This window comes from Pichia kudriavzevii, chromosome 2, assembly GCF_003054445.1.
Source record: "Pichia kudriavzevii chromosome 2, complete sequence".
NCBI classification, from domain to species: domain Eukaryota; kingdom Fungi; phylum Ascomycota; class Pichiomycetes; order Pichiales; family Pichiaceae; genus Pichia; species Pichia kudriavzevii.
The window spans coordinates 695,795-722,149 of record NC_042507.1 but is presented as its reverse complement, the minus strand read 5'-3'; the positions used below and the strand labels follow the sequence as shown (position 1 = coordinate 722,149).

The window sequence follows — 26,355 nt, the reverse complement described above, 5'->3', positions numbered from 1 at the left end:
TACTTTAAATATAACTTGCCTTTTATTACATTTTCTTTCTCGAATTTTAGTTCTTGTGTTTATAACTTGTCCGTTTCTTGTCTTTTATTATCCATGTTGGCTCCTGTATATCTAACTTTTTTATCTGTGTACCTACTATTTTTCAAACATATAAATAAATACTAATTCTCTATTCACAGTTTACAAAACTACGTTGAGTTGTATCGAAAACGCTAGATGTTGGGAAGCTCGTTCATATGAGGCACCTCTTCTTTCCTTAAATCCCATTTGTTTTTGGACACAATTATCTTTCTTAAGAGCAAATGAATGAGATATGAAGATGAGCCCAAAAATCTAAATACACTAAATCCAAAGACAGACCAAAGGATAAACGCCAAATATTTATTGGATCTGATGGAGTCTGCTGCCCAGATTTGGGTAATAGTCATAACCAAGATTACATTGGAGATCACCCAAACCAAGACAACTCTAGATCTGACATCTCTATAATAATCCTCCTTGCCAATGACGTTTTTCTTTTTGCCACCACTTTTACTGTTCTTACCTCTCATATTAACTGGCTTCTTTCTTCTGTCTTTTAGTTTCAAAACAGTTTCACTGTACATGGAATCGATGTCTTGCTGGGCCAAAACTTCTGTTGTGATAATTTGCTGTCCTTTTTCATCAGTTTGAATAATAGCTTTACCTAAATCCTGCACTGCTTCCACGCTTCCTTTTGTACCCCATGAGACATCGTGTGTATTACAGAATGCATAAATTTGCAGAAGACAAGTGTAAGCTGGTAACATCAGAAAGTATTGTAATGAAGAAGAAATAATATGCCATGGATCCAAATACAATAAGGACATTAAAACGTACAAACCATATGTCGATGCTAGTGACACGCAGATTGATGCAAAACTTAAGCCACCTGCATTTCCAGCATTGTGTGATTGAATCATTAAGCTCAAAAAGTAAAAACCTGATATCAATGCATACATTCCACACAAAGTTAATAGAATAACACAAACCCAAAATAGCATAGGTGCTCCTGTTGGTTTGTTGCCCATTGAAATCACTAACATTGCTAGTAATGTGCAAATGCAAATATAATTCATGATTTCAAAAACAACCTTGCCTCCAGTACCTCCAATAACAATCAAAGAACCAGCCAAATAATAGAATGTGATGTAAAAGTTTGCTATGGAGAAAAAACTGAATAGTAAAGTTAGACCTTGATATATGAATTCAACCATAAAGAAAAACTTTCTTAAAGAAGAATGGTCAGTGCTAAAAATCGCACCGCTTTGCTTCAGTGAATATAAAGCAGCAAAGAATGCACCATTCAACCAACGTCTTCTTTGCAAAACAAACTCCGATAAAGTTTCGGGGACATCAGTTTCACCTTTTGCATCTTTACAATATTTTAAAACCCATTGTGCGTTTTTCTTAGCAACCAGCTCCCAGGCTAAAACTCTGTCTTCTGCCAAGTACATATTGGCAGAGAAAATATCGGCATTTTCTGCTGTATCTTGTGTTTCACCGTGAAAATAAGCTTGCAATGGACCAGTTCCATCTGGGTGGTTTTTAAGAGCGGAATATCTATATGCAGACAGTGCGCCAGGTAAGACAGAAATGTAACCAAATGCAGATTCGCAGGGTTTGTCTAGGATGTTGGACATTTTATATTCAAAGTTCTGGGAAGACACTAGCGGATTTACTAATTTTGACCAATATTTACCTTTCATTGCAACAATTTGACCAGCTGCACCGGCAACATTAGAATCTAAGTCAAATGCTTTCCATAGGTTGTAAACAGCACTTTCATTTGGAACAGTACCGACATCAAGCAGGACTGTAACATTTGGGTCCAAAGTCGGGCAGATTGCGTTAAACAGCCATCTATGTGAGTTGATTTTCTTTGCGTTTTTCTCCTTTAGGCAGAATACAACTTGGGCCGGTGTAATCTTACCACCATTTATTTTCAAATTTTCATCAACGGAAACTTGTGTTGTGTATTCAAAGATATGCGCTTTGACTTCCTTTTGATTAACAAAAGACTTAGCAATTCCATCTTGATAAACACCCATAACACTTAAAACTTCCAAAACACCTTGACTCACTTTATTTCTACCATCTGCAATGATACACACAACAACTTTTTTCCATGAATCTGGACCCCAGGTGTGAGATCTTGTTCTTTTATTCAAATATTCAATATTTTTCATAACTGCATGTAGAGTTCTTGTTAAGGCAACCTCATCTTCGTTATACATTGTGATACAAATGACAATTTCCGTCTCTCTTTCTAATTCAATTTGCCTTAAATTAAAGCCATCTTCAACAAAGTCATCAGGATCAGAGGTGACAGCTGAGTATTTCATAAAATCGTACTCGTCATCACCTTTTCTTGGTAGTAAATCATGTAGTAATCTTGGAATTGGGGTATCTAGAACAAGGTTACCAGTTCTTGACCTGAAAACTGTTTGTTGCTTGTGGAAATTATTTCTTCTTACTTGAATTCTTGGTGCACCATCCATCAAATTCTTGTCAAAGTAGTCGGTTGAATTAGAACTGTGTGTGAGCTGGCTGGAACCAAACTCTTCGGTATTGTCAATTGGGGCATTGATTGTCGATTGATCAGAGGAGAAATATGACGAGTGGTTAGTTTTCTTCTCATTTAATTCGGCACCAAAAGACGACGCAGCGGTCGAATCAGAACTTGCAGATGTAACTCTAACACCCAAGTCTTGCTGTGGCGGAATGTAGCCTAACCTCGATGATTTAGGCGTTAGCATAGGAATTTCGCCTAATGATGACTGTAGCGAATTAACATCACCACCAGCTGCTGCAAATGTACTTGCAGAAAATACCGGTTTTGGCGACTCCAGTTCTGTCCTATTAGAATTAGTTGACCTTTTGAATTCGTGGGTTTTGTCTGTATTGAATATTGAATAATGGCTAATAATGTCATTCTCATCATTTTCTTCGTCTACATCACTGAACGGGTCAAGGTTTCTTGCCAATGCACCACCTTTCTTTGGAGATTCATGTTCTGTGAATAGTTTCCTTGCTGTGGGCTTAAAGGGTGATTCAGTAGCTCTTTGGATGAAGTTACGACCAATGGAACTATTGATAAATTCATGATTATCATCACCTCTTCTGAAAGACACTGCAGGCGAGTATTTAATTGCTGTCTTGGATGGCGAGTTTCTAACTGGTGAGTTTCTAATTGGAGAGCCTGTGGGTGTGTATGCCTCCTCTGGTTTTTTCACTGGTGATTGCAACACCGTAAAAGGATTAGGTCTAAACGGATCAGACATATTTAGCTAATACACTTTAGTGGTTTGTATTTATGAAAATCGTACACTCCGTTCTTAGATTACTCCAACTGTAAGGAAAGGAGTAGAGCTGTTTTGAAAGCAACAAATTCTTTGTTACGAAATAATCATCTAGATCATTTCTCTCCTTTTTGAGTAGGCATCTGAATCCTTAAGTTTCAGTGTTTTTGATGGTCTTAAAAAGGAAATTTTATCAAATTTCCCAAGTAGGAAAAATATAAACAAACAGAATTCGAGATTGCTTCTTCATGTTGCGAGCACACTTTGCTGAGAATAATTTGATTTAGAATGTTTAACGACTAGATGCTACAAACATTATACAACTTTTCTTTGAAATGTTTCCTTATAAATAATTTTATGTTGTACAATACGTGTGTTTATGCGGGAGGGAATAAGTGTAAGCAGAATGATTTTTTTATTTTTTGGCATCATATGCTTCTTTTGCCAAACGAACAAGTTCATCAAATTCACCAGTGTCTTGACACATGGATCTGAACTGAGATCCTTCCTTTGTAATTAAGTTGTAAGGATGATCATATTCTTTAGCATTACCGTGATCCAAAACCAAAATTTTATCATAGTCTATGATTGTCTTCAATCTATGAGCAATAGTTAGAATAGTACTTTCAGAGAATTCTTCTCTGATTGTGTTTTGAATCATCGCATCAGTTTCATAATCAATAGATGCTGTAGCTTCATCTAGTAGCAAAATTTTTGGACTTTTCAATAGGGATCTTGCCAAACAAATTAGCTGTCTTTCACCTTGAGATAAATTACCACCATTTTCAGTAACCTCGGCTTCTAAATTAGTAAACTTATTGACATTTTCTTCACTGTTCTCATTGGACTTATTGTATTCTTCCAAAGACTGGCCACTTTCGATGACAGTTCTGAGGCTGTTATATTCGTCTCTGGAAATCAAACCGACACGTCTTAATGATTCATAGATAGATAGATCATCACTTTCGTTGAACATGTCAAGGTTACTTCTTAGTGAACCAGTAAAAAGAGTTGGCTCTTGTGGAATGATGGCCAAACCTCTTCTCAAAGAATTCAAACCAATCTTAGTTATATCAACACCATCAATGACAATTTTACCCTGGGCAGGTTCAATGAATCTGAAAAAACTAGTAATAATAGTAGATTTACCGGCACCTGTTCTACCAACAACACCAACCTTCTCACCAGAATTCACGTGGAAAGAAATGTCTTTAATGACAAGTGGCAGATTTGGAGCGTATCTGAGTGATAGTCCCTCAACCGAAATCTCACCATGCTCGGGCCATGAAGCAGGGGGATCAAAAGGAGTCTCAGTTGCGCTTTCTTCCTTAATATCAGTAATATATTCTTGAACTCTTTCAACTGAATTAATATTGATCTCGACATCCGCATAACAACGTAAAACCCATAAAGCACTGGTGGAAAAAGATGCTGCAAACGACAAAGAAATACCTGCTAGACCTGAATCAATTTGACGAGCTGCTAACACTGCAAGAGCAGCTGAGATGGCGACAATAGAGGATCCCGTAAATTGAGCCCTAAAAGACATCCATCTATTATTCGCCCAAACAAAGAAAAATGGTCTGTTATTTGTATCAATCTTCTGCATATTCTGAACCAAAAATCTTCTTTCGTCACCATAAGCTCTAATAGTAGTAACTCCGGTTAAAGTTTCGGTAAAATGCTGATTGATCGGAGATCTGGTTATAGACTCAAACCGTTTCAACTCTCTAGATAAATTCAAGTAGAGAATACCAACATAACCGAAAAGAATCGAGACAAAAACACCAAAAATTAAAAATGCAGGTGTAATCCATGTAATCAAAACAATGGTACTGAGACAGCTAAGTATGTCAACGACAAACGCCTCTGAATATGGTGCTAATTCTTGGTCAATACTTTCCATGTCCTTTGAAAATCTGTTCATTATACGACCAATTGGTGTCGAATCAAAAAACCTTACCTCCGCTCTCATCACCTTCTGCAATAACTGTTTAAAAATTTTACGTGAGACTCCTAAACCTCCAATATAAACCATAATAATTCTTAGAGAGCCAATAGATGAATAAACAAGACCAATAAGAGAGTAGACAACGAGGTAATACATTGTCGAGTGAATCGCAGACATCTTTGAAACATCAAAATCGTTGTATCTTGTCTTTATAATGGGTTTATGCCAATCAATTGATTTAAAAACATTTAGAACATTATCCCATGCAAAATCTGATTTTGCATACACTTTGTTTGGAATTTCTGAAATAATTGCAGTGAGAACAGTAATGCCATTTCTTTCATTCTCAGCCATGGACCAAATTCTCAAGTAATAGGATTGATAAATATTCACTAACTGAGTGCTTAATAAGACAATAGCAAGAAGAATCCAAAAATAGGTACCACCAAATAAATTGATATAGGCTTTATAAACTTCTAAGGAAACGGAACCATCGGATTTTGTTTCTTCATCAATCAATTTACCTGATTTGTCAATATTTTCATCTTCAACGGGGATGGAGTCAATTTGATCAGCATTGTGATCTGATGCAAGTGCCGCAATAGTAGAGTTAAGCAAATGCGAATGCAATGCGTCGGATTCTTCATTCACCAAAGCATTCAAGTTAGCAGTAGAAGCTGAGCGAGATTGCATAACGGAAGCAGTAGCTTCTTCATCAAAGACGCCTTCTTTGATCAATTCATCAACAGTACCCTGTGTTTTCACCCTACCATTGTCCATAACCACAACATGCTCTGCGTCCTTGATAGTTAATGCAATATTATGTGAAACTAAAATACATGTTCTATTAGCCATCAGTGGGCCAGTAATACAGTTCTCATAAATGTGGACCGCAGTATGAGAATCAACAGCAGAGAGGCAATCGTCTAATAGAACATATGAAGCGTTACTGTATAGTGCTCTGGCAAGAGAGACACGTTGTTTTTGTCCTCCAGACAAAGTAATACCCTTTTCACCAATTTCCGTTTTATCACCAGCTGCTAAAATTTCAAAATCACGTTTTAAGCCGCAAGCTTCAATCGCTTGTTTGTAACGCTTTTCATCATAAGGAGCAGCAAATAAAATATTCTCCCTGATGGTACCATTCAATAACCACGCACTCTGAGAACAATAAGCAGCAGACTCCGTTAAGCCTGTTCTTGAGTCAACTATTAAATCATCTCTAGGAGTCCAAGCAGGTAAAAACACTTTACCTTCGATTAAATTCATCTCACCTAATAAAGCAAGTAATAGGGATGTTTTACCAGAACCCGTTGATCCAATAACAACATTCAATTTGTTCTTCTTGAATGCAATATCAATAGATCTAAGCTTGAAATCATTTGGCGCATTTGATGAGGTGGACCAAGAGAAAGTCGCATTCTGGAAACCAACATCAGGAGAATTTTCGTCTCTTTCCATAACCAATTGTTCGTATTTAGTTGTTTCTGGTTCTTTCAAAAATTCTTCAATTCTTTCCAAAGAAACCTTAGACTGAACAACAAAGGAAAGCATGTCAGCGAATTGATCTAGTGGTGCACGTAACAAACTGAAAAGAGACAATGAAGTGAATGCAATTGGGGTTGTTAACTGTTTGCCTTCAATGATTGTGTAGCAGTAGAATGCAACCAAACAGACAATTGTAGGAGTTAAAAACCATACAAACGAGGAAACAACCCAAACCAAACATCTATTGAAAAGGATATTCAACTCTTTTGATCTAACATCGATAATTTGTTCAATAAATTTATTTTCCCATGCAAAGTATTTGATGATTCTGATATTTTGGAATGCCTCGTTCAACTTTTGGATTCTTGAATCAGTAACCTTAAGCATTTCCTTTTGGAAGTTTCCCAATGTCATACTTAATTTGTAGTTCAATGGCATCATAAGGATAATAGTTAACGCACCTGCCAATGCCGCCCAGCCTAACAAACTGTAAAGAACGGCAATTGCAATGACAGTCATAATAAATGAATTTACAAAATAATGTAAATAACCACATATCTCTGAAACTTTGAAGGAATCAACGGCAATCAAATTGATGATAGAGCCCAAATCACGTGTCGATTTCTCCTCTTCATCTGATTTGGTGTCTTTTTGGGACCCATTGGAACTAACTAGGGTGTTAGATGTAGCACTTGCACCAGTATATGGAGGAGAATCTGATTCTTCCTTTTCATTGTCAGTAATCTTCGAAGAGCTCGAGATTTGTCTTCTTAAAGCCTTAGAATATACTTCACCAATTAAAACTGCTCTCATTCTCGTGCAAATTCTTCTACCAAGATAAAGACCACGACCAGACAAGGCACATGTGATTGGGGAAGAGATGGCCATAAGAATAACAAACAACCAAGCAAGACTTGCAGACTCAGTATCTGGGCTTTCAACATATTCCAAAATCTTCTTCAATAACATTGATGGAAAAAATGTGAGTACAGCTTCTGCAGAAGTACAAATTGTTTGATAAAGAAACAATTTACGGAACTGGTAGAATAGATTGACAGCAAACCTTGAATGGAATTTAACCTTATGAAACTTCAATATTACGGCATAAGCATTATCTTCTAATTTCAAACTCCAGACATCTTTCACAGTTGGTGTGACTTTTTTAGCTGCATAAATCATATCTTCAAGCCAAGAGTAGGAACTAACACTGAAAAATGAAGCCATAGGTTCCGGAGAAGGAGTTAAACCCTGGGTGACATAAACAGTAATGGGCCTATCACCAAACTTGTCGGAACCTAATATCAAAAACATGGCAGAAACTAATAGAAATTCGACGATATAAAAATCTTTTGATAGTTTATTCAGGGTGTGATTTAGCAAGGCAGATCTGATCAAGAATAAAGCGCTGAAAAAGTAGACAAAGATCAGATTGAAACTGTGGTACCATAAATCAGGGTATTTTTCAGGTAATCCAGTTGATGAACATTTCAATCTAAACGTAGTTAGAAGAAAAAAGTAGGTCCAAAAAAAAGCGTTAGCCCAAGGTACTAGAGTGTTGTCTTGCCATTCTCTTGCCAAGTCTTTCATGACAAAAGGAGAAACTGCCACAACTAACTGGCATAAAGAGAGGAATTCCAGCAGGGCCAGCATGGAACGATCAAAGTTCGACCTGAAAACAGTTTTTGTAGTGACCTTCATGTCTTGCGTGGAACTTCCCGAGAGGTAATTCATATCAAAATGGGCATCAATAATATTGGTTTTCTTATCAGGATTTTCAGTATTAGAGTTTTCAACTGATCCATAATTTTGAGCCAAGTCTGGACCGAGAGAGCTGTCGTTGTTAGAAAATTTATAATCTAGCTTAATGTTGCTAGAGGAAAGCCAATTATTCTTTGCCAAGTAGTAACCAATAGAAATAACAGACAAAATAGTCAAAACCAGTGGAATTTTTAATTCCAAGATATCGTGTCTTGAACAACGAGTAAAATCGTCGACCTGCCACACAACATCGCATGTGGAGTTGGACATATTGTTCAGCGGCTTATCAATGTTGTCTCTCCTGAAGAAAACAAGAATACACAAACCTCATACAGGGCAAAAGAAGGCAAAACAGATAATAAACGAAAAAAAAAAACGTAGAGAAAACCGCTCTACGTGCCACAGCTGCAAATGAATTATCTTTATCGAACGGCAGTACTAGTTTCCCCTTCTGGACAAGCGATAGTCGCGGGAAACCGGTATCAATCAGGAGTTGCACTGTTATCCGGTTTACAAAGAAATGTCATTTTTTTTGGTACATTAGAGATTACATTGAAATTAGTCACCATAACAATAAACTCTGGAAAACAGTAAAGACATTGGGAATAAGTGGTCCGCCCCTTTTCCTACATGATTTCGTCTTTTTTTTGATTATTTCTTACTTTATCAATTAAGTTTTGTTTATAAAAACATAGATATATGTTCCATGAAATATACATCACATCACCTTTAGTCATCGTTCTTGTTGTTAGAACCTCTGAGTAAACCAGTTCTTCTAGCAGCAATCAAACCAGCCTTTTGACCAGAAACTGCACCTCTGGAAATGGTAGAAGCCTTACCAATATGTTGATGGTTACCACCACCATGAGGGTGATCAACTGGGTTCATAGCAACACCTCTGGTCTTTGGCCATGAGTTTCTCTTGACCTTGAACTTGTGGAATGCTCTACCTGCCTTCAACAATGGCTTGTCGATTCTACCACCACCAGCAACGACACCAATGACACCTCTAGCATCAGAAGAGATGATCTTCTTTGCACCAGATGGCAACTTAACTCTGGTCTTGTTTTCTTCTGGGTTGTGTCCGATAATGATAACGTAGTTACCAGAAGTTCTACCTAAAGCACCTCTGTCACCAACCTTTTCTTCAACGTTGGAGACAATGGTACCTTCTGGAAGAGAACCTAAAGGTAAGACATTACCAATGTTTAAAGAAGCAGACTTACCACAGTAGATGAATTGACCAGTGTAGACACCTTCGTTAGCAATGAAGGTTTCTTCTCTTTGCTTGAATCTGTATGGGTCTCTGAATGCAACTTTAGCTAATGGTGCACCTCTACCTGGGTCGTGGATGATTTGCTTAACGACACCTCTGATGTAACCGTGTCTTTCAGCGTAATCTAAGGTTCTCAACTTTGCTGCACCCTTTCTTAATCTGGTGTGAGCAGTGAAAATGGAACCTGCACCCTTTCTTTGGTTTCTAATAACTCTACCTGTAATATGAAAAAACATGGAGATAAAAAAATGTTAGTTTTCAGTCTATTTTGAATTGCCGGGTTCCAATGTCATGTCATGTCATGTCATATTATTTATTATTATATTATCCCAATATTACAGATACACTGTCTTCCACAGAATGAAGAGCCCCTTAGAAACCTTGAAAACACTTGTCACTTCTCCATGATGCTCTATACATCAACATCTCTGCAATATTCTGGCCATATGCTCTATCCAAGTGTTATTGGGAACTGTCTTATTATTCTTCTCCATGGTACATCAATCGGCCTATTTCCCGCAGTGTCAACTTTGATCTAATATGAAGACATGGAAACCCTCCTGCTTCTCGTGCTCCCATAGACATCTCTGTCGCTCGGTGCTTTACATACCCATTTCTGATTAGTTTACGGTTGTTCCCTAACGAAGACTTAATGGTGCCTCCCTCCACTTAAACGTGCGTCCCTCATTTTTCAACATGGCCATTTTTCACCAAACAGCACATTGCCAATTGGGGAGAACCTCACGGGAAGCGAGAGTATCCTCCCCGGTTCTCCCTCTTACTGCGCGCACACGTGCGGTGCGCGGGTGTGTATAGGGGAAACATGCTGTTTTCGCAGTCACGCGTCCTAATTTACATTAATGGAAAGTCTCAGAGTGCATGACAGTTTTCGGTGATGTACTTCTACAGAGACTATCGGGAGGTGATACCATAGCAACGAAACATAGTTTCCATAGAGTGACACTGTTTTGAGAAGAGATACGTGGCAGTGACGACGTACAGAACCTACCCTTTGGCCAGGCCACATATGACGATGGAGAGCAAGAAAAAAAAGGAAAGTGGTGTTGATTAACAGAGTGTAGTGTAAAGTGAAGTGAAGGTAATGTGCAGTTTAACGACACAGTACTTCCGAATGCCACATAAACCAGGAGAACAAGGCGCAGTAAAGGAGAACTTATACAGAGACCTGCTGAAGAGAGTAAAGGTTGGGCTAGCACACATAGAAGTGTTCAACAATGCCATTGCAGACAACGGCGAGATAACGGTTTTTTTTTTCTTTTTTTCTTTTGAGATTAGCGCGATTGTGGGGTAGACAATAGCAGAGAAACGAGTTTGACTAGGGATACAAGCCATGGCAATAATGGCAATAATGGTAATAATGGTAATAATGGTAATAATGGTAATAATGTAATAATGGCAATAATGACACGTATTTGGTGGGATCATTAAGGGGGTCTCTCTATATACAGGTACAGTATTATACGTGGATAGAGTACAAAGGGAGAGAATTGTTGTGAATGTGGTGAATGCGGGGGGTCATTCTCAGAGAGCGAGACAGCAGAGAATCATCATCCGTCATTTTCAGCGAGTTTTATTTCTACATCTTCACAGTCTGTTTTGTCTTCCTCAATAGCAACACCAACAGCATCGCCATTATCAACAACATCGGCGTCGGCGTCAGCACCAACGCCCTCGCCAGGTTGCTGGGTGCTTTGGAGATCATCATTGACGTTGATGGCTATTGTAACATTTAGTTTCTTGCCCTTCCAGACCTTCCCGTTGAACATGTCAATTGCCCGTTTTTGCGACTCCTCGTTAGAGAACCTGACAAACGCAATACCTTTATTTTGAATGGCAATACCTTGTAGCTTGAGCATTCTATAAACATCCGGCGGTAAAACCTTCCTTGGAACCTTGATATTGATTGGGTTCAATTCCTTCATGAAATCTCCAACATCTTCAACAGTTAGGTTTCTCTCCAAATTGCCAACAAAAATGGTGGTCTTTGAGGGAACACCATTCTCCAATCTCCTCTGCTTGTCCTCTCTACTTTGTTGCTGTTGTTGACTATATAATGGTATTGTCTGGTATGGGGGTGCAAAAATCGCAATAGGTTGAGGAATAAAGGGCTTGATTGTCTCCTTTGGTAAGCTATCAAAGAATTTTCGATCAACAGGCTGCACCGAATCACATGTTTCACCATGTTCTTCCGCTTGGTCCTGCATAGGTGCTTGTTGGTGTGACTCTGGTACCTGATATGGTTGTTGTTGTTGTTGTTGCTGCTGCTTAGGAGAATATACTCCCTGAGGAGCTGGCACATGAGAAGGGGGTTGAGAGTAGTAGTACTCGACGCCAGGAGGAGGTTGAGCATAAAATTGCATTTGGTGAATAGGTCTTTGGCCTTGGTGGTAACGAGGGGTTCCCTGGAATCTCGCAAACCTAGGATATTGTTGGTATGGCATAAAACCCCCATTTTGCTGCAATTGCTGCTGCTGCTGATGTTGATGTTGATGATGGTGTGGATGTTGCTGTTGCTGCTGCTGCTGCTGCTTGAACTTTTCCTTGTTCTGAGGTAATGCGTATTTGGCGTAGATTTCTCTTCCAGAGATAAACTTGCCTACAATTGAGTCGATGGCCATCTTGGCATCATCTGCATTAGTGTATGTGATGAAACCGTAACCTTTAGATTGTAGGAAAGTTCTATTCAAGGCCCTGTTCAAATATGTCTTTCTTGGAATCTCCACAGAGACAACCTCAAATTCAGGAGTCAAATTCCGGACATCTTCCTCCGTCACCTCATATGGAAGATTCCCAACAAAGATTCTATCAGGAATGATCTCCTGCTGTTGCTCCTGGAGGTGCTGGGGATGTTTTCCTTCACCATCTCTTTCACCATTTTCCTCTCTATCGGCTTCACCATTTTCGTCTCCATCACCTTCACCGTTTGCTTCACCGTTTGCTTCACCGTTTGCTTCACCTTCACCTTCACCTTCACCTTCACCTTCACCTTCACCTTCACCTTCACCGCTTGCTTTAGCTCCGCCTCTGACATCACTCTCATGCTCCGCAAGCATCTCAGGGCCAGAAACATTCCTCTCAGAGACAACAGGGCCTTTTTGGATCTTCAAGTCTTGTGTTGCCGATCCAATGTCGGGATTAGGGTCCGTCTCGGAGACAGCCATACTACGTTGGACGGTATCTATATCAATTGTCATTGCAACACCAGAGTAACACGTTCAAGACTAGAGTGGATTAGTGCAGCAAACGCAACAGCAATAACAATAACAACTACAAAACACAATAAAGCACTCAAAGTAGGTGCTTTTCATCAACAACCTAGAAGTATACAAACCCACAACGAGGTGAAGCACCTCATTTCTCGGAACTCGGGAACTACTGTCACTTGGCTGCGAGTGAATTTATTTCCTGCACATGCTATTTCGCAAACTCCTGCCCGGTACTATTGGAGGACCAGAATTGGCACCCTTTACAGAACACCTTGGCTATATACCGTCAGATCTTTTACACCCCCCCCCCCCCATATAGTCATCTATTCTACTCTATTCTACTCTATTCTACTCTACTTTTGGACATCTATTAACTGTCTTTGCACAACAGACACGCCTGCAGTACTGCTTTCTCACTCTTGCTCTCCCGGGCGCCGTAATTGCCCAATAGACTTTCAAGGAAACACTTTTATAAAATCGCTCGCTAATTTCCCATTTCTCCTTTTTCCCTTTCTCGTCGACGCGTCGAAACTTTCCTCCCAAACGGGAAAAAAAAGAAAGTGTTTGCAAAATCGACGCGTCGTCTTGGTTTGCTACTTTTCTTCTTACTCTCACAACAATTTTTCGCATAGCTGATTCTCCTTAATTGGACGCGCAGCGCCAGCCAATCACATTCCGGCAATTGCACATAGAGGGTCCGCGGGGGGTGGGGGGAAATTGACCCGTCGATATAGACGGTTCTCCCATGGAGAAACTGTCAATTACCAATAGAGTCGCACCAGAGCGACATGGAAAGAGAAGTTGAGAATGTTTGATAGAGTGAGAGAGAAGGAGACTGGAATTGAGATGGTCAAAGTTGGTGTATGTATATGTACGTAATAGACGGTTAATACACTCGACCTATACTACACCAGACCACACAGAATGTCCTTTGTTACAGACTTGATCAACGCAATTGTTCCAACTGTTGCTTACGCTGAAGAAGTATGTATTTTTGTGCCCATAACTCCCCCATTTTCTAACCTTGTTGTTTTCTATACTAGTTGGAATTGCGTAGTGGGATTTCTATAGGGGAATTTGAGGGCACCTGTTGTGTTTTATCACTTTTAAATCGAACAAGTACTAACATTAGTTTGTCGCCATTCTCGATGTAATAATACAGCCAGTTGAAGAGGTTTCTGCACCTGTTGAAGTTAACGAAGCTGCTGAAAAGGAACAAGAGCAAGACGACGACGACGAGGAAGAAGAAGAAGACGATGACGATGACGACGAGGAGGAATCCGAAGACCAGTTTGATGCATTGAAGAAGGAATGTTCTCAACTTCCATCCGTTAAGCCATACTTGCACCACTACGAAGAATGTGTCGAAAGAGTCACCAAGGAACAACAAGAACCTGGCTATGAGGACAAACACTACAAGGAGGACTGTGTCGAGGAATTCTTCCATTTGCAACATGCCCTTAACGACTGTGCAGCTCCAAAGCTCTTCAGCAAGTTGAAGTAAGTTTGATAAATATACCATGTATTCGTTTGCCAAAATATTCGTTTGTCGAAGTTCCCGATTGTCGAAAACATCCAATTGCCGAAAATTGAGGCCCCCCCCCCTCATTCTTGCCCCTTCTCTCTGTTGAAGGGTCAGGTCAATAAACAAAAAAACTTAAAATAAACTATAACCAAATTCAAATCATTTCTTTATTAAATTATCCTTGCATGGTTTAATTATATTTATATTATTATAGATTTACCTTAGTCTAATCAACCTCACGAACTATTTATTCTTCAAGTTCTCTCCTCTCTAACTCTCTTTTAAAACGCTAATACCACTCTTTAATAGTGGCACTTGCTCGTAGCAAATACCCCCGCAATACATATTCTGTTGGACCAAAGTTGTGTGTTATTATTTTCTTTATATAGAGCTATCATCCTACAATAAATAAACAAACTATACTTATTTACCTGCAGTTGCGCTTGCAGCAGCAGCCTTGGCTCTCTTTGCCATCTTTGCTTGTGCCTTTGCACCCATGATACCACCACCCCAGTGTCTCTTGGATTCGTCGTACTTCTCGGTGTAGTTGGCATTGATGGTGGAGACTAACTTAGCTAATTCAGCTTCATCTTCAGACTTGACGTCAACTAATGCAGCAACAGTAGCAGTCTTTTGGTGAACTAAGGTACCTAATCTAGCCTTACCCTTAACAATAGCGTATGGAACACCCATCTTGTGACATAGAGCTGGTAAGAAGACAACCAATTCAATTGGGTCGACATCGTTAGCAATCAAAACAAGCTTAGCCTTCTTGTTTTCAATTAAACCAACAACGTGGTTCAAACCGTACTTGACAACATATGGCTTTTCGGAAACATCTTCCTTCTTCTTGCCTTCTGCAATAGCTGCTGCTTCCTTGGTCAATCTTTCCTTCTTTTCAGCAGTGGTTTCTGGTCTGTACTTGTTCAATAACTTGAAGGTTGCAGCTGCAGTGTTCTTGTCCAAGACATTGGAGAATTGTGCAATAGCTGGAGGAACCTTCAATCTCAAGTTCAAGATCTTCTTTTGTCTTTGTAATCTGACATATTCTGGCCACTTGACAAATCTAGACAAGTTTCTCTTTGGTTGAACTGCTTGACCTAAACCAAAGTTCTTTGGAGTAGATTCAAATAATGGGTTCTTTGCAGATGCACTCTTGGTGGTCTTAGATGCTAATGGTGCTGGTGCAACCTTCTTACCTTTTGGAGCCATTTTTACGTATTAGTTGGTTGGGGATAGCAAAGACCAAAAAAAAAAGGATAAATAGAATCAAATTCAAACTTCAAGCACAGATATTTCACGTAGGAATTTTCATTTTCTTAATTTTTTTTTCCCACTCCTTCTTTTTCACAACATGTTTGTTTTCCACTTTCAAAGTGAGACAAGTGAGATACTCATGCAGAAATTTGCGTTCTTCTTGGAAAAACCCTCAGCATCACGTGCGCGGATAAAGGGTTTATTTGCAACCGCAGGAGGAGGAGGAGGAGGAGGGGGAGGAGGCTCAGTGGTTTTTTTTACTCCTTCCCCTTCTCGCATCCACTCAATAATTTGGAATCTCAACAACTCCGAGTTCCTCCTATGCAACGTTCAAGATACTTGTTAGTACGCTGGTATTTACACTGGTTTCAAATCGTTGAAGTTATTGAGATTGATAAGTTCAGTACTTACACTCTTACGTTCAAAACCATCCACCCCTTCCTGCAAAGTGGCGTAGATCTCGGTGTGCTTGATGAAAAAATTGCTGCTTGTTAGTCCTTGTTATTGGAGTAGGTTCTTGTGTGGTAGCAATACTTACGATTTTCTTGATCTTCTTGTAGTTTTCGGTAACGTTCTTTTCCTTCATTTCAATTTTTTTAATTCTTGTAGTCACCTCTGTAGAATCTATGCTATTCGGGAAAGTGGTATGCTTATCAATTTCTTGCCTCAAATAAGCCTGCTTTGTTGTCAATTCATCCACCTGGAGTTGTATTTCTTTATCCGAAGGCTCAGCTTTGATTTTTTCCAAAACTGTCAAAATGTTAGTAAGACTTATCCCATCTATAAAATTCGGTACTAAGTTTAGACTACATACTGGATTTTAACTTAGTTGCTTCTTTTTCTAATGAACAAATTTCTGCCTTTGTTGCTTGCAATTTCTCCAAATTAGTAGTTTCCATATCCTCATTGACTTGAAGCTCGGAATAACAGTAAAAACTTGACTTACCGTACTTCTTGACAATAAGTGTCCCTTTGTCAACTAGTTCGTCTAATAGTCTGATAATTAATGCCTTGGTTATTGCATTGTGTAGATTCCCAATAAGATCAGTAACTGCATAGGGACGATACTCCTTTTCCATGTATTTAACTAGGGTTTTCCTTGCTACAGTCATGGTTAGTGTCTATTCTTTGGGGTTAAGAGATACACCTACTTACCCGTTTCTTCATCTAGCCGCCCGCCCTGTTTTCTCAATGACATTGCGTTGTTCGTCTGTAAAACAAAAGTATAACTTTATAAAAAGAAGGATAAAGAAAAAGGGAAACAACTCAAAACATGGTTGGCTCAGTTTACTAGCATTTCTACAAACAAAATTGTTCCTAAGCGCACTATAAAATCTCCGTTGGCATCTTCATCATCAAAATCACCAGTGATGTCCATCCCAAGAAATGTCTAGTACGTTGTCCATGCCCGTCTTCTTCATTATACTGCTCCCAAGCATATCCTGTACGTTGGTACTCCTCAAATATATTAGAAACCACATTCTCTCTCATTTTCTTGTATACATCACTGATCTCAGCCCTGACAGCGGGATCGACATCAGCTCGAGAACCATAATCAAACAGTGATTCCAAGACTAAATAGTTGATGTTGATCCAAATGTGTCCTCTCCAATAGTCCTCACCTTTATGGAAGTTAGCATCCTGTTTGGATAATGACCTAATGCCAAATTGAGACCATAGTTTCGCAGGGTCACTTAAACTTCTCAATGTAGCTAAAAGTTTTGAGGTACTGCCACTAGGAATTAGTCTATGCACAAACGGCATCAATGTAACGTAACCCTCATGGCATTCAAAGACGTCCAAATCATCATCATCAACAGATACATCACAATACATCTGGTCTTCTTCTGACCAATGGACGCTATCAATATTCTCCACAATGAATTCGTATCTTTGCTTATATAGCTTGGCATCATCTTGTTTGCCCAATAATTGTGCAATTTGATGCATTGCTCTAGTCATAGCACCCATCCAAGAAATTAAATCAACATTCAATTCTCCAATATCGGCAATACAGCGGGGATAGTCATCAATGCCACTGGGTAAACAATGGTCCTTTGTCCGGCCTTTCCAACGATATACTTCCTCATTGTGTGGATATGATCTTTCAATATCGTCTGTATTACCGCGCTGTGTCCTTCTGAACCATTCATAATGCCTTTGCAACTTCTCGTATATCGAGTGGGCATAATCGATCATTAATTCCGGATTTTCTAAATGCAAGTCACCCAGAGAATCTTTCATCTTTGAGTATGAGTATAAGTTCGACTCGATATCATTTTGAGTAGTTAGTCTTTCTAGATTCAGCTTGTTCGCCATATCTAATAATTCCGTAAATATAAGCATAAGGGTGGGCGGATTGGCAATATTTGGATTTTGAATAGTAAATTCCATCGGCACTTTGGTTCTTGCCTCATCTCCCAGTATTTGCTCTCTTGCAATCCATCCGTTATCATCGATTAGAGAAAACCAACTTTTAACAATTTCCAAAGTCAAATCGGAATCGTAATCTAAGACAGGTAACAAATGGAACCCCTCATCCCAATAGAAACCCCGCGGGAAAAAGGGCCTGCTTGGAACGCAAGTGAAAAGTTCATAAGGTCCTTCCTTTTCACCATTCAACTGTGCATGTGAGAAATTGACATCATCAACAATGGCTTTTCTGTCAACTAACTGGTCCCCGTACTGATAAATAATACCACCCATAAGTTGAGACAATATCTCTTTGGCAAAGTCGACGTATTTGTCAGTATTGAATGGTGCATTAAGCTGAAACTTCCTTGTGAATTTTTCATCTATTCTATTTAATGTTTTGGTAATCATCTGATCTAAGTGCTCAGATTGAATTTTATTCGCAGAGCTTTTTGTATTGAATATGATGTCGTATTGGAAATTACCGATGAACGTTTTTTCCACAAAATGCAAATTACCTTGGAACCCACCAGGGTTTCTCAGTTGGAATAATTCTATAGGTGAAAATTCATAGGGCCTTTTCTCCAACTCTTCAATTTCCTCAACATTCAATCTTAAGAGTGTCCAGAATATATCACTAGCTTTCCAAACCTCTTCATATGGAACCGTCAAAGAAACGTGGTGTGTTAGTGATGGGTTGAATGATGGATCATAATCCAAGGTATTACTTTTGGGCATAACATTTTTCACATCATCGATAATTTGAATATCAAACTCACCACCAATTTTATCCATTTTACCTTTGATAATCAAATCTCCATCAACTAGATTATCAGTACCTGGTACAGGGTCACTAATTCTTTCAATATCACCATCACTTTCTAAGCCTGTGTAAAAGACGACAGAATGGACAGAGTGTGGATTATTAGTTGTACCCTCTATACGAAGTGCCCAATTAAGACCATCTTCTGTCTTTACAAACTTTACGCTTAATTCCAAACCGGAATCGCCATCAATAATTCTCTCTAACCCACCATATCTTGGGTCATACTTCGTCCATCCAAATTTCTTAATATTGTGACTTTGATCACATGCATGTTTTGCAAGTGACACACCATGGAAAGTCTCAGTGGGGAACCATAAAAGTCCTGCAATCAAAGATTCAGGAATTTTAGGTCTTAAACCAAGGTATAAGTTAGAACGATACGGCCCCCAATTCAAAGACTCTTGATTTAACTTTTCATACTGTTCCGCAATCTGACCAATATCAACAAAGCCCTGAGATACGGCTATACCACAGAAGAGTGATATATACAGTAAAATGTTCATCACCATTCTGACCTTCTCACCAAGGAAAGAAAAGTGAGATGTTTAGACTCGCAATGCTGTCGCCACGTATTTTGCTTGTGAAATTCATGAAGCGAAATCATGAAAGTGGCTCAGTCGTGGTCTCTACAATTTTGATGATTTTTACATTATACATTATCTATTATTTTCTATAAAACATTGTTATTCGTCATATGAGTTAAATTTTCCCCCTAACTCCTCCATAAATAAGTTTCATGCAAATCATTAGAAAGGAAGAGACTAGCGAAATGACTCCACAGAAGATGGCAAGGTTATCAAAACCATCGACGTTGTGGGTATTACCTTGAGGTAAAAACAATCCACCTAAAATAGGACCAAGAAAATCGCCAATACCACCTAGAACAAGGAAGACAGAGAGGTAGGAATATATGTATGGTCCCTCAAAGATTTGACCTATAACTGTAGGAATCAATGCAATAGGCATAGACGCAAAGCAAGACCATAAAACAACAAAGACGATGGAAAGTGTAGATGATGGCGAAGATTGTAATGATGATGGGAGCCACAAAACAAGAGGGAAAAGACCTGCAAAGAACAAGGATGGAATAGTTATATTGATTCTGCCAAACTTATCACCAAAGAATCCACAAAGAATTCTAAATACTGCCCCACACGAGTTCATTATTGTCACTGTATATTTTTGAAAGCCTGGACTTACACCGGCACGCAAGCAATACAAATCTATGAAGACAAACCCTGGAACCATCGAAACAAGATACAAAACCCAAGCGAAAGAAATAACCAAGTATTTCCAGTCCTTCATAACTGCAAAATTAATACCTAAGATGTTTTCACCAGGTTTACGCTTTTGAACTCTAATTCTTGGTTTTAAAAACACCGTTGCCACTATACCCATGGGGAGATAGATGAAACCAATAATTCTATTAGCCCACGCAAATCCAACACTATTGATTAGTCTCTTCACGGCAACGGGCCAATAAATGCCACCTAAACTGGCACCAGTGGTAATTAATCCCTGTGCAAGTGCTTTTCTTCTCTTGAAGTATTGGAATGTGACACCCGTTGAATGAACATACATGAGTCCTGAACCTATTCCATACATTAGCCCTTGAACAATAAATACCTCAGCAACAGATTTAGTGATTGACAAAAACATGAATGAGAGACACGCTAACAACGAACCAATTGCAACCACCGCCTGCGGGCCAATGTAAACCATACATACAGACGAGGGAACAGCCAAAAACATCGTCAAACCTGTCTGCAAGGCACCTATAATTGAAAGAATATTTGTTCTAACATGTGGATATTTTATTTCATAGTAGGTCTGATAAACACCATATGAATTGCACATTCCAAATGACATGGCCATAATGAATGAGGAAGCTAGTACAACAAACCAAGCTCGAAGACCACCATCCGGGAAATCGTCCTTTGCAATTGTTTCAATTGCCTCCTTTTCAGTTTCATGAGAGCCTTCAAAACTGTTGCTGCTGCTTTTGCTTATGCCACTCTCAGCGGTTGTTTGAACTGCAATTGTCTGTGAAAGAGCTGTATTTAGTGTGTGGGGGTTGTCTGGCGAGTCTACGTCTTGTAACCTTGTCATTCCGTTCGATTGCTAGTTTGAAATACAAGAGAGTTACCACATATGAGAAGCTGTGATATACCTGTCAAATTATTTGACACATCTATGCTGTGATAACACCATTGTAATCGGAAAAAAAAAATCAGTTAGGAAATACAATAAAAAATTCTGACAGAAAATGGAAAATGGCTCGGTCATGTCCGCATCTCGCTCAGAATCCTGTTCTTCGCCTTTTCTTTTTAGGCCCCTTGGATTGAGATATACCGAATTGAGGCTGCGAGAACTTCTGAGTGAGAAGTTGGGATTGCTGAGAAGGCTGTGATGATTCAAGGGGTTGGGATGGTTGTGTTGAATTTCTGATGGGAGAACTAAAGATGCTTCCCTTGGGGGCAATTTTAGATTTTTTCTTTGGAACGATTTTTTGTTTTGGCTGTGAAACACTGACTGTGGGGACAACTTGAGATATTGAAACAGAAGGTACGGAGAAAATATTAGATGACCTGGGATTAGAATAGGTGGATTCATCTTCCGACTCATTGATTCCAACGGCATAAAAATCTTCCTCAAAAGAATCAATCATTTCTCTGTATTCATGGGGCAAATCATTGAAATAAGACGCATACTCTCTCTTGGTCTCTTCCATTTTCATACTTTGTTTGGTTTTCCAAATTTCAATGGAGCTCAAAAATAGGTAAAAAATTACTTCTGATGAATTTTCATCACTAATGTTTGAATTGATAAATTCAGTTATCTGATCCAACTGATTGTTTAGTGTATCCTCGTTTGCATATTCTCCTGTAACGTTAAAACCTTTCTTGTAACATGATTTATTTATCTTAATCAAAGTATCATTATGGTTATCGTTTTTAATCATATGCTGCACAATTTTAATCACATTCTTTGTGTTTCTTGGAATACGCAGTTCTTCAATCAATTGTATCAAAGAAATCTGAGCAGTGGACTGTGTATCCAAAAAAGTTTCCAAATTGTCATAAATTCGAGCCGTTATCTCTGCAGGTTTTTCGGTTTTTGATTGGACTGGTTCACCATCGAGTATTTTATAATGATTTTCTTGAAAAAAAGGAAACTTAAACTTTGCAAACCTAGTGTTGTTTGAGTCATCAATCCTCACATTTTCATTGCCATTTCCATATTCCACCTTTAAAAATGAGACAACATTACCAGCTGTCTTCTGTAGAGCTACTAATTGAGATGCCTCAAAATTGAAAGTGATAGATATCGCAGGGTCTTGGTTTGTAGTGAAAAAATGGTACGGCTGATTAACAAACTGAAAAGTTTTGGGATTAAACTCAACTACGAAGTTGATACCAGTGTGTTTAGAAGTGACTACACATAATTTTGTATCTTCACCGTTAAGAACATTCATAAACATCGAAGTATCTTGATCATTCCAATAATGTTTCCACGATAATAGCTTCATGAAGCTCCCCTCACGGACATCAACAACAATAAATTCCTTTGTAGTAAGGAAAAAGTATAACTCATTATTACATTTAACCAGATCGAGAAACCTAGTCCATGTCCCACCGTTAACTTTCAATATCAACTCATCTGTTTGCAACTCGTAGTTAAACACCTGGGATCTTGAGTAGAAAAACAGGCGATTTTCGTTAACCCAAACGATTCTTTTAAAATTAGATAGTTCTTGTGGCTGATAGATACTATCCCATCTATTGTTTAACTTCTTGAAATCTGTTTTCCCGATACCTGTGGTCTCCCAAATCTGAAATTTACCGATGTTGTCAATGATACATAGTTTTAAAGTGTCACCAACATGAATTTTAACATCAGCTAGACCTGCCCAAGTGTCATCCCTTGTAAAGGAGAAAACTTTCGTTACAATCAACGATTTTTCTCGATAGAGGCATTTCAGGAGATAGACATCATCATTTGTTCGAACAAGTGATAATGCTAGTCCGTCATTAATCTGAACCATTTGTATACATTTGATATATGATTTTAGCTTGATAGATTTGCAGAACCTAAATTTTTTAGACATAGTTCCAAAGGTTAGTACTTTGTCTTCAAGTACAAACAAGACATGTAACTTTTTTCTAAGATAAAAGAATTGTACTTGTGTTGAGATATTTGGATCAAAAAAATCTGTTTTCTTTAGTCTGAATGTTTTCTTGAGTTTTGGTTTCTTTGTATTTTCTGATTCATTGTTCTTCCCCTGCTGTTCTCCTTCAGAAGAGCTATCACCGCTGGAATCGTCGGTATCACTTTTATCATGAGTTACCACATCCTCGTCACCGTCCTCCTCCTCCTCCTCCCCCTCATCATCATCGTTTCCTGAATTTCCATCAGCATCATTATTATCATCACGAATATATGGCATAAGTGTTGACAATGTGGGATCATAGAGTCCAGAACTCTCAAAGCTGGACAAGGTCCTTCTCTTTTCCATTTCATCTATTTTAGACTGCTCCCTTTCAAGCTTCTTCTGCATTCTATCTTTTGCCTCCTGTGACTTGTCACGTTCCAATGGCTCTTCTAATTTGGGTGCAAACAAGATTTGCTTTGAAGATGTTGTCAATTTTTTGGTTTTTGCCTTTGCAATAGACGTTTCCCAGTGCAGCGTCGGATGCACCGAAAGACTCGCCCGAGTTATTGTACCGTATGTCTCCGAAATACCTATATTAGGTACATAGGGAAGCATCGTTGTCTGCTGGAAACAGTTGGCTTCTTAAACAGGCGTATGCTTAGGATAAGTAGAACAAATCTTTACATCAGAAGTTATGAAATTTTTCAATTACGCGGCTCAGCGTCGCATCTCCATTTTGAATATGTATACATATCTAGATGTATAGATCTCTACTATCGTCCCTTTTCATGGAGTAAAAAAAGGGAGGGATAATTTATGTACACGGCCACATCAAAATATAAAAACGAAAAAGGTTATATCAAAAGAAAAAAAGTAATGTTTTCTACTTGGATGCATCACTGCCGCTTTCAAATCTAAGATCCCAGCCAATTTTTGGACCTAATACAGGTAAAACCTCAGCAACGCTTTGAACATCCTTATCACCTCTGCCACTTACTGTGATGACAACATGTTGGTTCTTGTCCATCTTCTTTGCTGCTTCAACTGCACCATATATAGCATGGGATGATTCTAATGCTGGAATGATACCTTCATATTGGGACAACAATCTGAAACCTTCCAATGCTTGATCATCGGTAACAGCAATAAATTCCACACGACCGGAGTCTTTCCAGGCTGCTAATTCCGGACCAACACCTGGATAGTCCAAGCCTGCCGAAACCGAGTGAGTATCGTGGACTTGGCCGTCTTCATCTTGCAAGACGTATGTCTTAACACCATGGAAAACACCGGGTTCACCAACTGTCAATGTAGCAGAATGATGATTGGTGTCAACACCTGAACCACCAGCTTCACAACCTAGCAATTTGACTTGGGTATCATTTTCAAAAGGCGAGAAAGTACCAGTTGAATTTGAGCCACCACCAACACAAGCAACCACCAAATTTGGTAACTTGCCGTTATTCTTTTCTGCAAACTGCTTTTTGATCTCATTACCAATAACACTTTGGAAAGTTCTAACTAATGTTGGGTAAGGATGAGGACCAATTGCAGAACCGACAACGTAGTATGTTGTCTTTAGATTGGTGACCCAAGATCTGAAAGCTTCTGAAGTTGCATCTCTGAGGGTTTTAGTACCATTTTCAACAGCAACAACCTTGGCACCCAAGATTCTCATTCTGAAAACATTCAATGCCTGTCTTCTAACATCTTCTGCTCCCATGTAGACAGTACAAGTCATGCCGAATTTGGCACAAGCAGTAGCAGTTGCGACACCGTGTTGACCTGCACCAGTTTCTGCAATGATGTTAGTTTTACCTTGTCTTTTAGCAATTAAGATTTGAGCCAAGGCATTGTTGATTTTATGGGAACCAGTGTGGTTCAGATCTTCTCTCTTCAACCAGATTTGGGCACCGCCGGCATATTCAGAGAGTCTCTCTGCCTTATGCAGAGTTGAAGGTCTGCCGATATAATCGTACAAGGAATGGAACTCCTCCCAAAAGACAGGATCTGCAATTGCATCCTCAAATGCCACTTCTAACTCTCTAAGACAAGCGTGTAAAGCTTCAGGGACATACTGTCCACCAAAATTACCGAAATTAGGGTTATGTTTATGGGATTCAGTGAAATCCGGATTTTCAACAACATTTGTAGATAATCCGATTTTCGAGTCTGCAAAAGTATTTTCACCATCACCATTTAAGATCGATTTGACATAATCTTCAGCAGCTTTTCCTCTTGCGCCAGCTGGTGCATCACTAATCAAACTCAAAATTTTGGAGCCAATGACTACACCGTCCGAATGTTTACCGACATTCAGGTAATGTTGCCTAGTTGAAATACCAAAACCAACAGCCAAAGGTGTGTTCCCTGTGAATTTCCGAATGTGGTCACATAGAGGGCCCACTGAATCGGTGACAGTGATGGAAGCTCCTGTTGAACCCATCCTAGAAACAACATAGATGAAGGAATCAGCGATTTCCGCCAATAATTTCAATCTGTCATCAGTTGTCGAAGGTGCAACTAGTGGGATGTATGACATCTCATGAGTTGAGCAAATGTTTCTGAATTTGACAGCTTCTTCAGGAGGCAAATCAACGACAATGAAACCATTAGCTCCGGCATTTCGAGAAGCTTCAACCATCTTCTCCTCTCCATACTTCAATATAGGGTTATAGTAGCCCATCAAGACAATTGGAATCGTCACGCCTTCCTCTCTTGCCCTCCTGACAAGATCAATGCAGGTTTGGACCGTACAACCATTCTCAATGGCCTTGGTGTTGGCAACTTGAATAGTAGGACCGTCTGCAATAGGGTCGGAAAATGGAATACCCAATTCTATCACATCGGCTCCACCATTTTGCAAGCCTTTGAGAATATCGATAGTGTCTTGAGGAGTTGGGTAATATGCAGTAATAAATGTGACCAGTGCGTTTCTGCCCTGTTCTTTAGCCTTAACAAAGGCGCTTCTTAGATGTGAGGACATGTTGTTCAATCAAAGGATTTCTTTCTTCAGGGAAATATGGAAATAAATACAATTCTAACTAGAGAGGACAATGGTAATAAAGAAAACAAGAAAATAGGGGAAGAATGAAAGTGGGGTAGAGGAAGAATAAGAGGAAGAAGAAGAAAGTCTATTGATACAACCAGTACTGGGTTGAA

The 26,355-nt window shown here is 39.1% G+C and overlaps 11 protein-coding genes across 11 annotated transcripts; 1 reads left to right on the top strand and 10 right to left on the bottom strand.

Annotated features, from left to right (window-relative positions):
- Positions 1–212: 212 nt before the first annotated feature.
- On the bottom strand, positions 213–3,302 carry C5L36_0B03580 (uncharacterized protein; the record flags this gene model as incomplete). Its single annotated transcript, XM_029464725.1, has 1 exon — positions 213–3,302. One exon carries the CDS (start codon positions 3,300–3,302, stop codon positions 213–215), a length of 3,090 nt encoding a protein of 1,029 aa, XP_029320584.1.
- A 433-nt stretch (positions 3,303–3,735) lies between these two features.
- On the bottom strand, positions 3,736–8,787 carry C5L36_0B03570 (uncharacterized protein; the record flags this gene model as incomplete). Its single annotated transcript, XM_029464724.1, has 1 exon — positions 3,736–8,787. The coding sequence occupies one exon, from the start codon at positions 8,785–8,787 to the stop codon at positions 3,736–3,738; it is 5,052 nt and encodes a 1,683-aa protein (XP_029320583.1).
- A 459-nt stretch (positions 8,788–9,246) lies between these two features.
- Positions 9,247–10,407, bottom strand: C5L36_0B03560 (uncharacterized protein; the record flags this gene model as incomplete). Its single annotated transcript, XM_029464723.1, has 2 exons — positions 9,247–10,010; positions 10,404–10,407. 2 exons carry the CDS (start codon positions 10,405–10,407, stop codon positions 9,247–9,249), a joined length of 768 nt encoding a protein of 255 aa, XP_029320582.1.
- A 954-nt stretch (positions 10,408–11,361) lies between these two features.
- C5L36_0B03550 (uncharacterized protein) lies at positions 11,362–13,008 on the bottom strand (the record flags this gene model as incomplete). Its single annotated transcript, XM_029464722.1, has 1 exon — positions 11,362–13,008. One exon carries the CDS (start codon positions 13,006–13,008, stop codon positions 11,362–11,364), a length of 1,647 nt encoding a protein of 548 aa, XP_029320581.1.
- Positions 13,009–13,944: 936 nt separating this feature from the next.
- C5L36_0B03540 (uncharacterized protein) lies at positions 13,945–14,524 on the top strand (the record flags this gene model as incomplete). The annotated part of the gene is made up of 2 exons (XM_029464721.1): positions 13,945–14,004; positions 14,183–14,524. The coding sequence occupies 2 exons, from the start codon at positions 13,945–13,947 to the stop codon at positions 14,522–14,524; spliced, it is 402 nt and encodes a 133-aa protein (XP_029320580.1).
- A 444-nt stretch (positions 14,525–14,968) lies between these two features.
- On the bottom strand, positions 14,969–15,757 carry C5L36_0B03530 (uncharacterized protein; the record flags this gene model as incomplete). Its single annotated transcript, XM_029464720.1, has 1 exon — positions 14,969–15,757. The coding sequence occupies one exon, from the start codon at positions 15,755–15,757 to the stop codon at positions 14,969–14,971; it is 789 nt and encodes a 262-aa protein (XP_029320579.1).
- Positions 15,758–16,608: 851 nt separating this feature from the next.
- On the bottom strand, positions 16,609–17,000 carry C5L36_0B03520 (uncharacterized protein; the record flags this gene model as incomplete). Its single annotated transcript, XM_029464719.1, has 2 exons — positions 16,609–16,889; positions 16,958–17,000. 2 exons carry the CDS (start codon positions 16,998–17,000, stop codon positions 16,609–16,611), a joined length of 324 nt encoding a protein of 107 aa, XP_029320578.1.
- Positions 17,001–17,128: 128 nt separating this feature from the next.
- C5L36_0B03510 (uncharacterized protein) lies at positions 17,129–19,549 on the bottom strand (the record flags this gene model as incomplete). Its single annotated transcript, XM_029464718.1, has 1 exon — positions 17,129–19,549. One exon carries the CDS (start codon positions 19,547–19,549, stop codon positions 17,129–17,131), a length of 2,421 nt encoding a protein of 806 aa, XP_029320577.1.
- Positions 19,550–19,739: 190 nt separating this feature from the next.
- Positions 19,740–21,149, bottom strand: C5L36_0B03500 (uncharacterized protein; the record flags this gene model as incomplete). The annotated part of the gene is made up of 1 exon (XM_029464717.1): positions 19,740–21,149. The coding sequence occupies one exon, from the start codon at positions 21,147–21,149 to the stop codon at positions 19,740–19,742; it is 1,410 nt and encodes a 469-aa protein (XP_029320576.1).
- A 190-nt stretch (positions 21,150–21,339) lies between these two features.
- On the bottom strand, positions 21,340–23,808 carry C5L36_0B03490 (uncharacterized protein; the record flags this gene model as incomplete). The annotated part of the gene is made up of 1 exon (XM_029464716.1): positions 21,340–23,808. One exon carries the CDS (start codon positions 23,806–23,808, stop codon positions 21,340–21,342), a length of 2,469 nt encoding a protein of 822 aa, XP_029320575.1.
- Positions 23,809–24,076: 268 nt separating this feature from the next.
- C5L36_0B03480 (uncharacterized protein) lies at positions 24,077–26,179 on the bottom strand (the record flags this gene model as incomplete). Its single annotated transcript, XM_029464715.1, has 1 exon — positions 24,077–26,179. The coding sequence occupies one exon, from the start codon at positions 26,177–26,179 to the stop codon at positions 24,077–24,079; it is 2,103 nt and encodes a 700-aa protein (XP_029320574.1).
- Between the last annotated feature and the right edge of the window lie 176 nt (positions 26,180–26,355).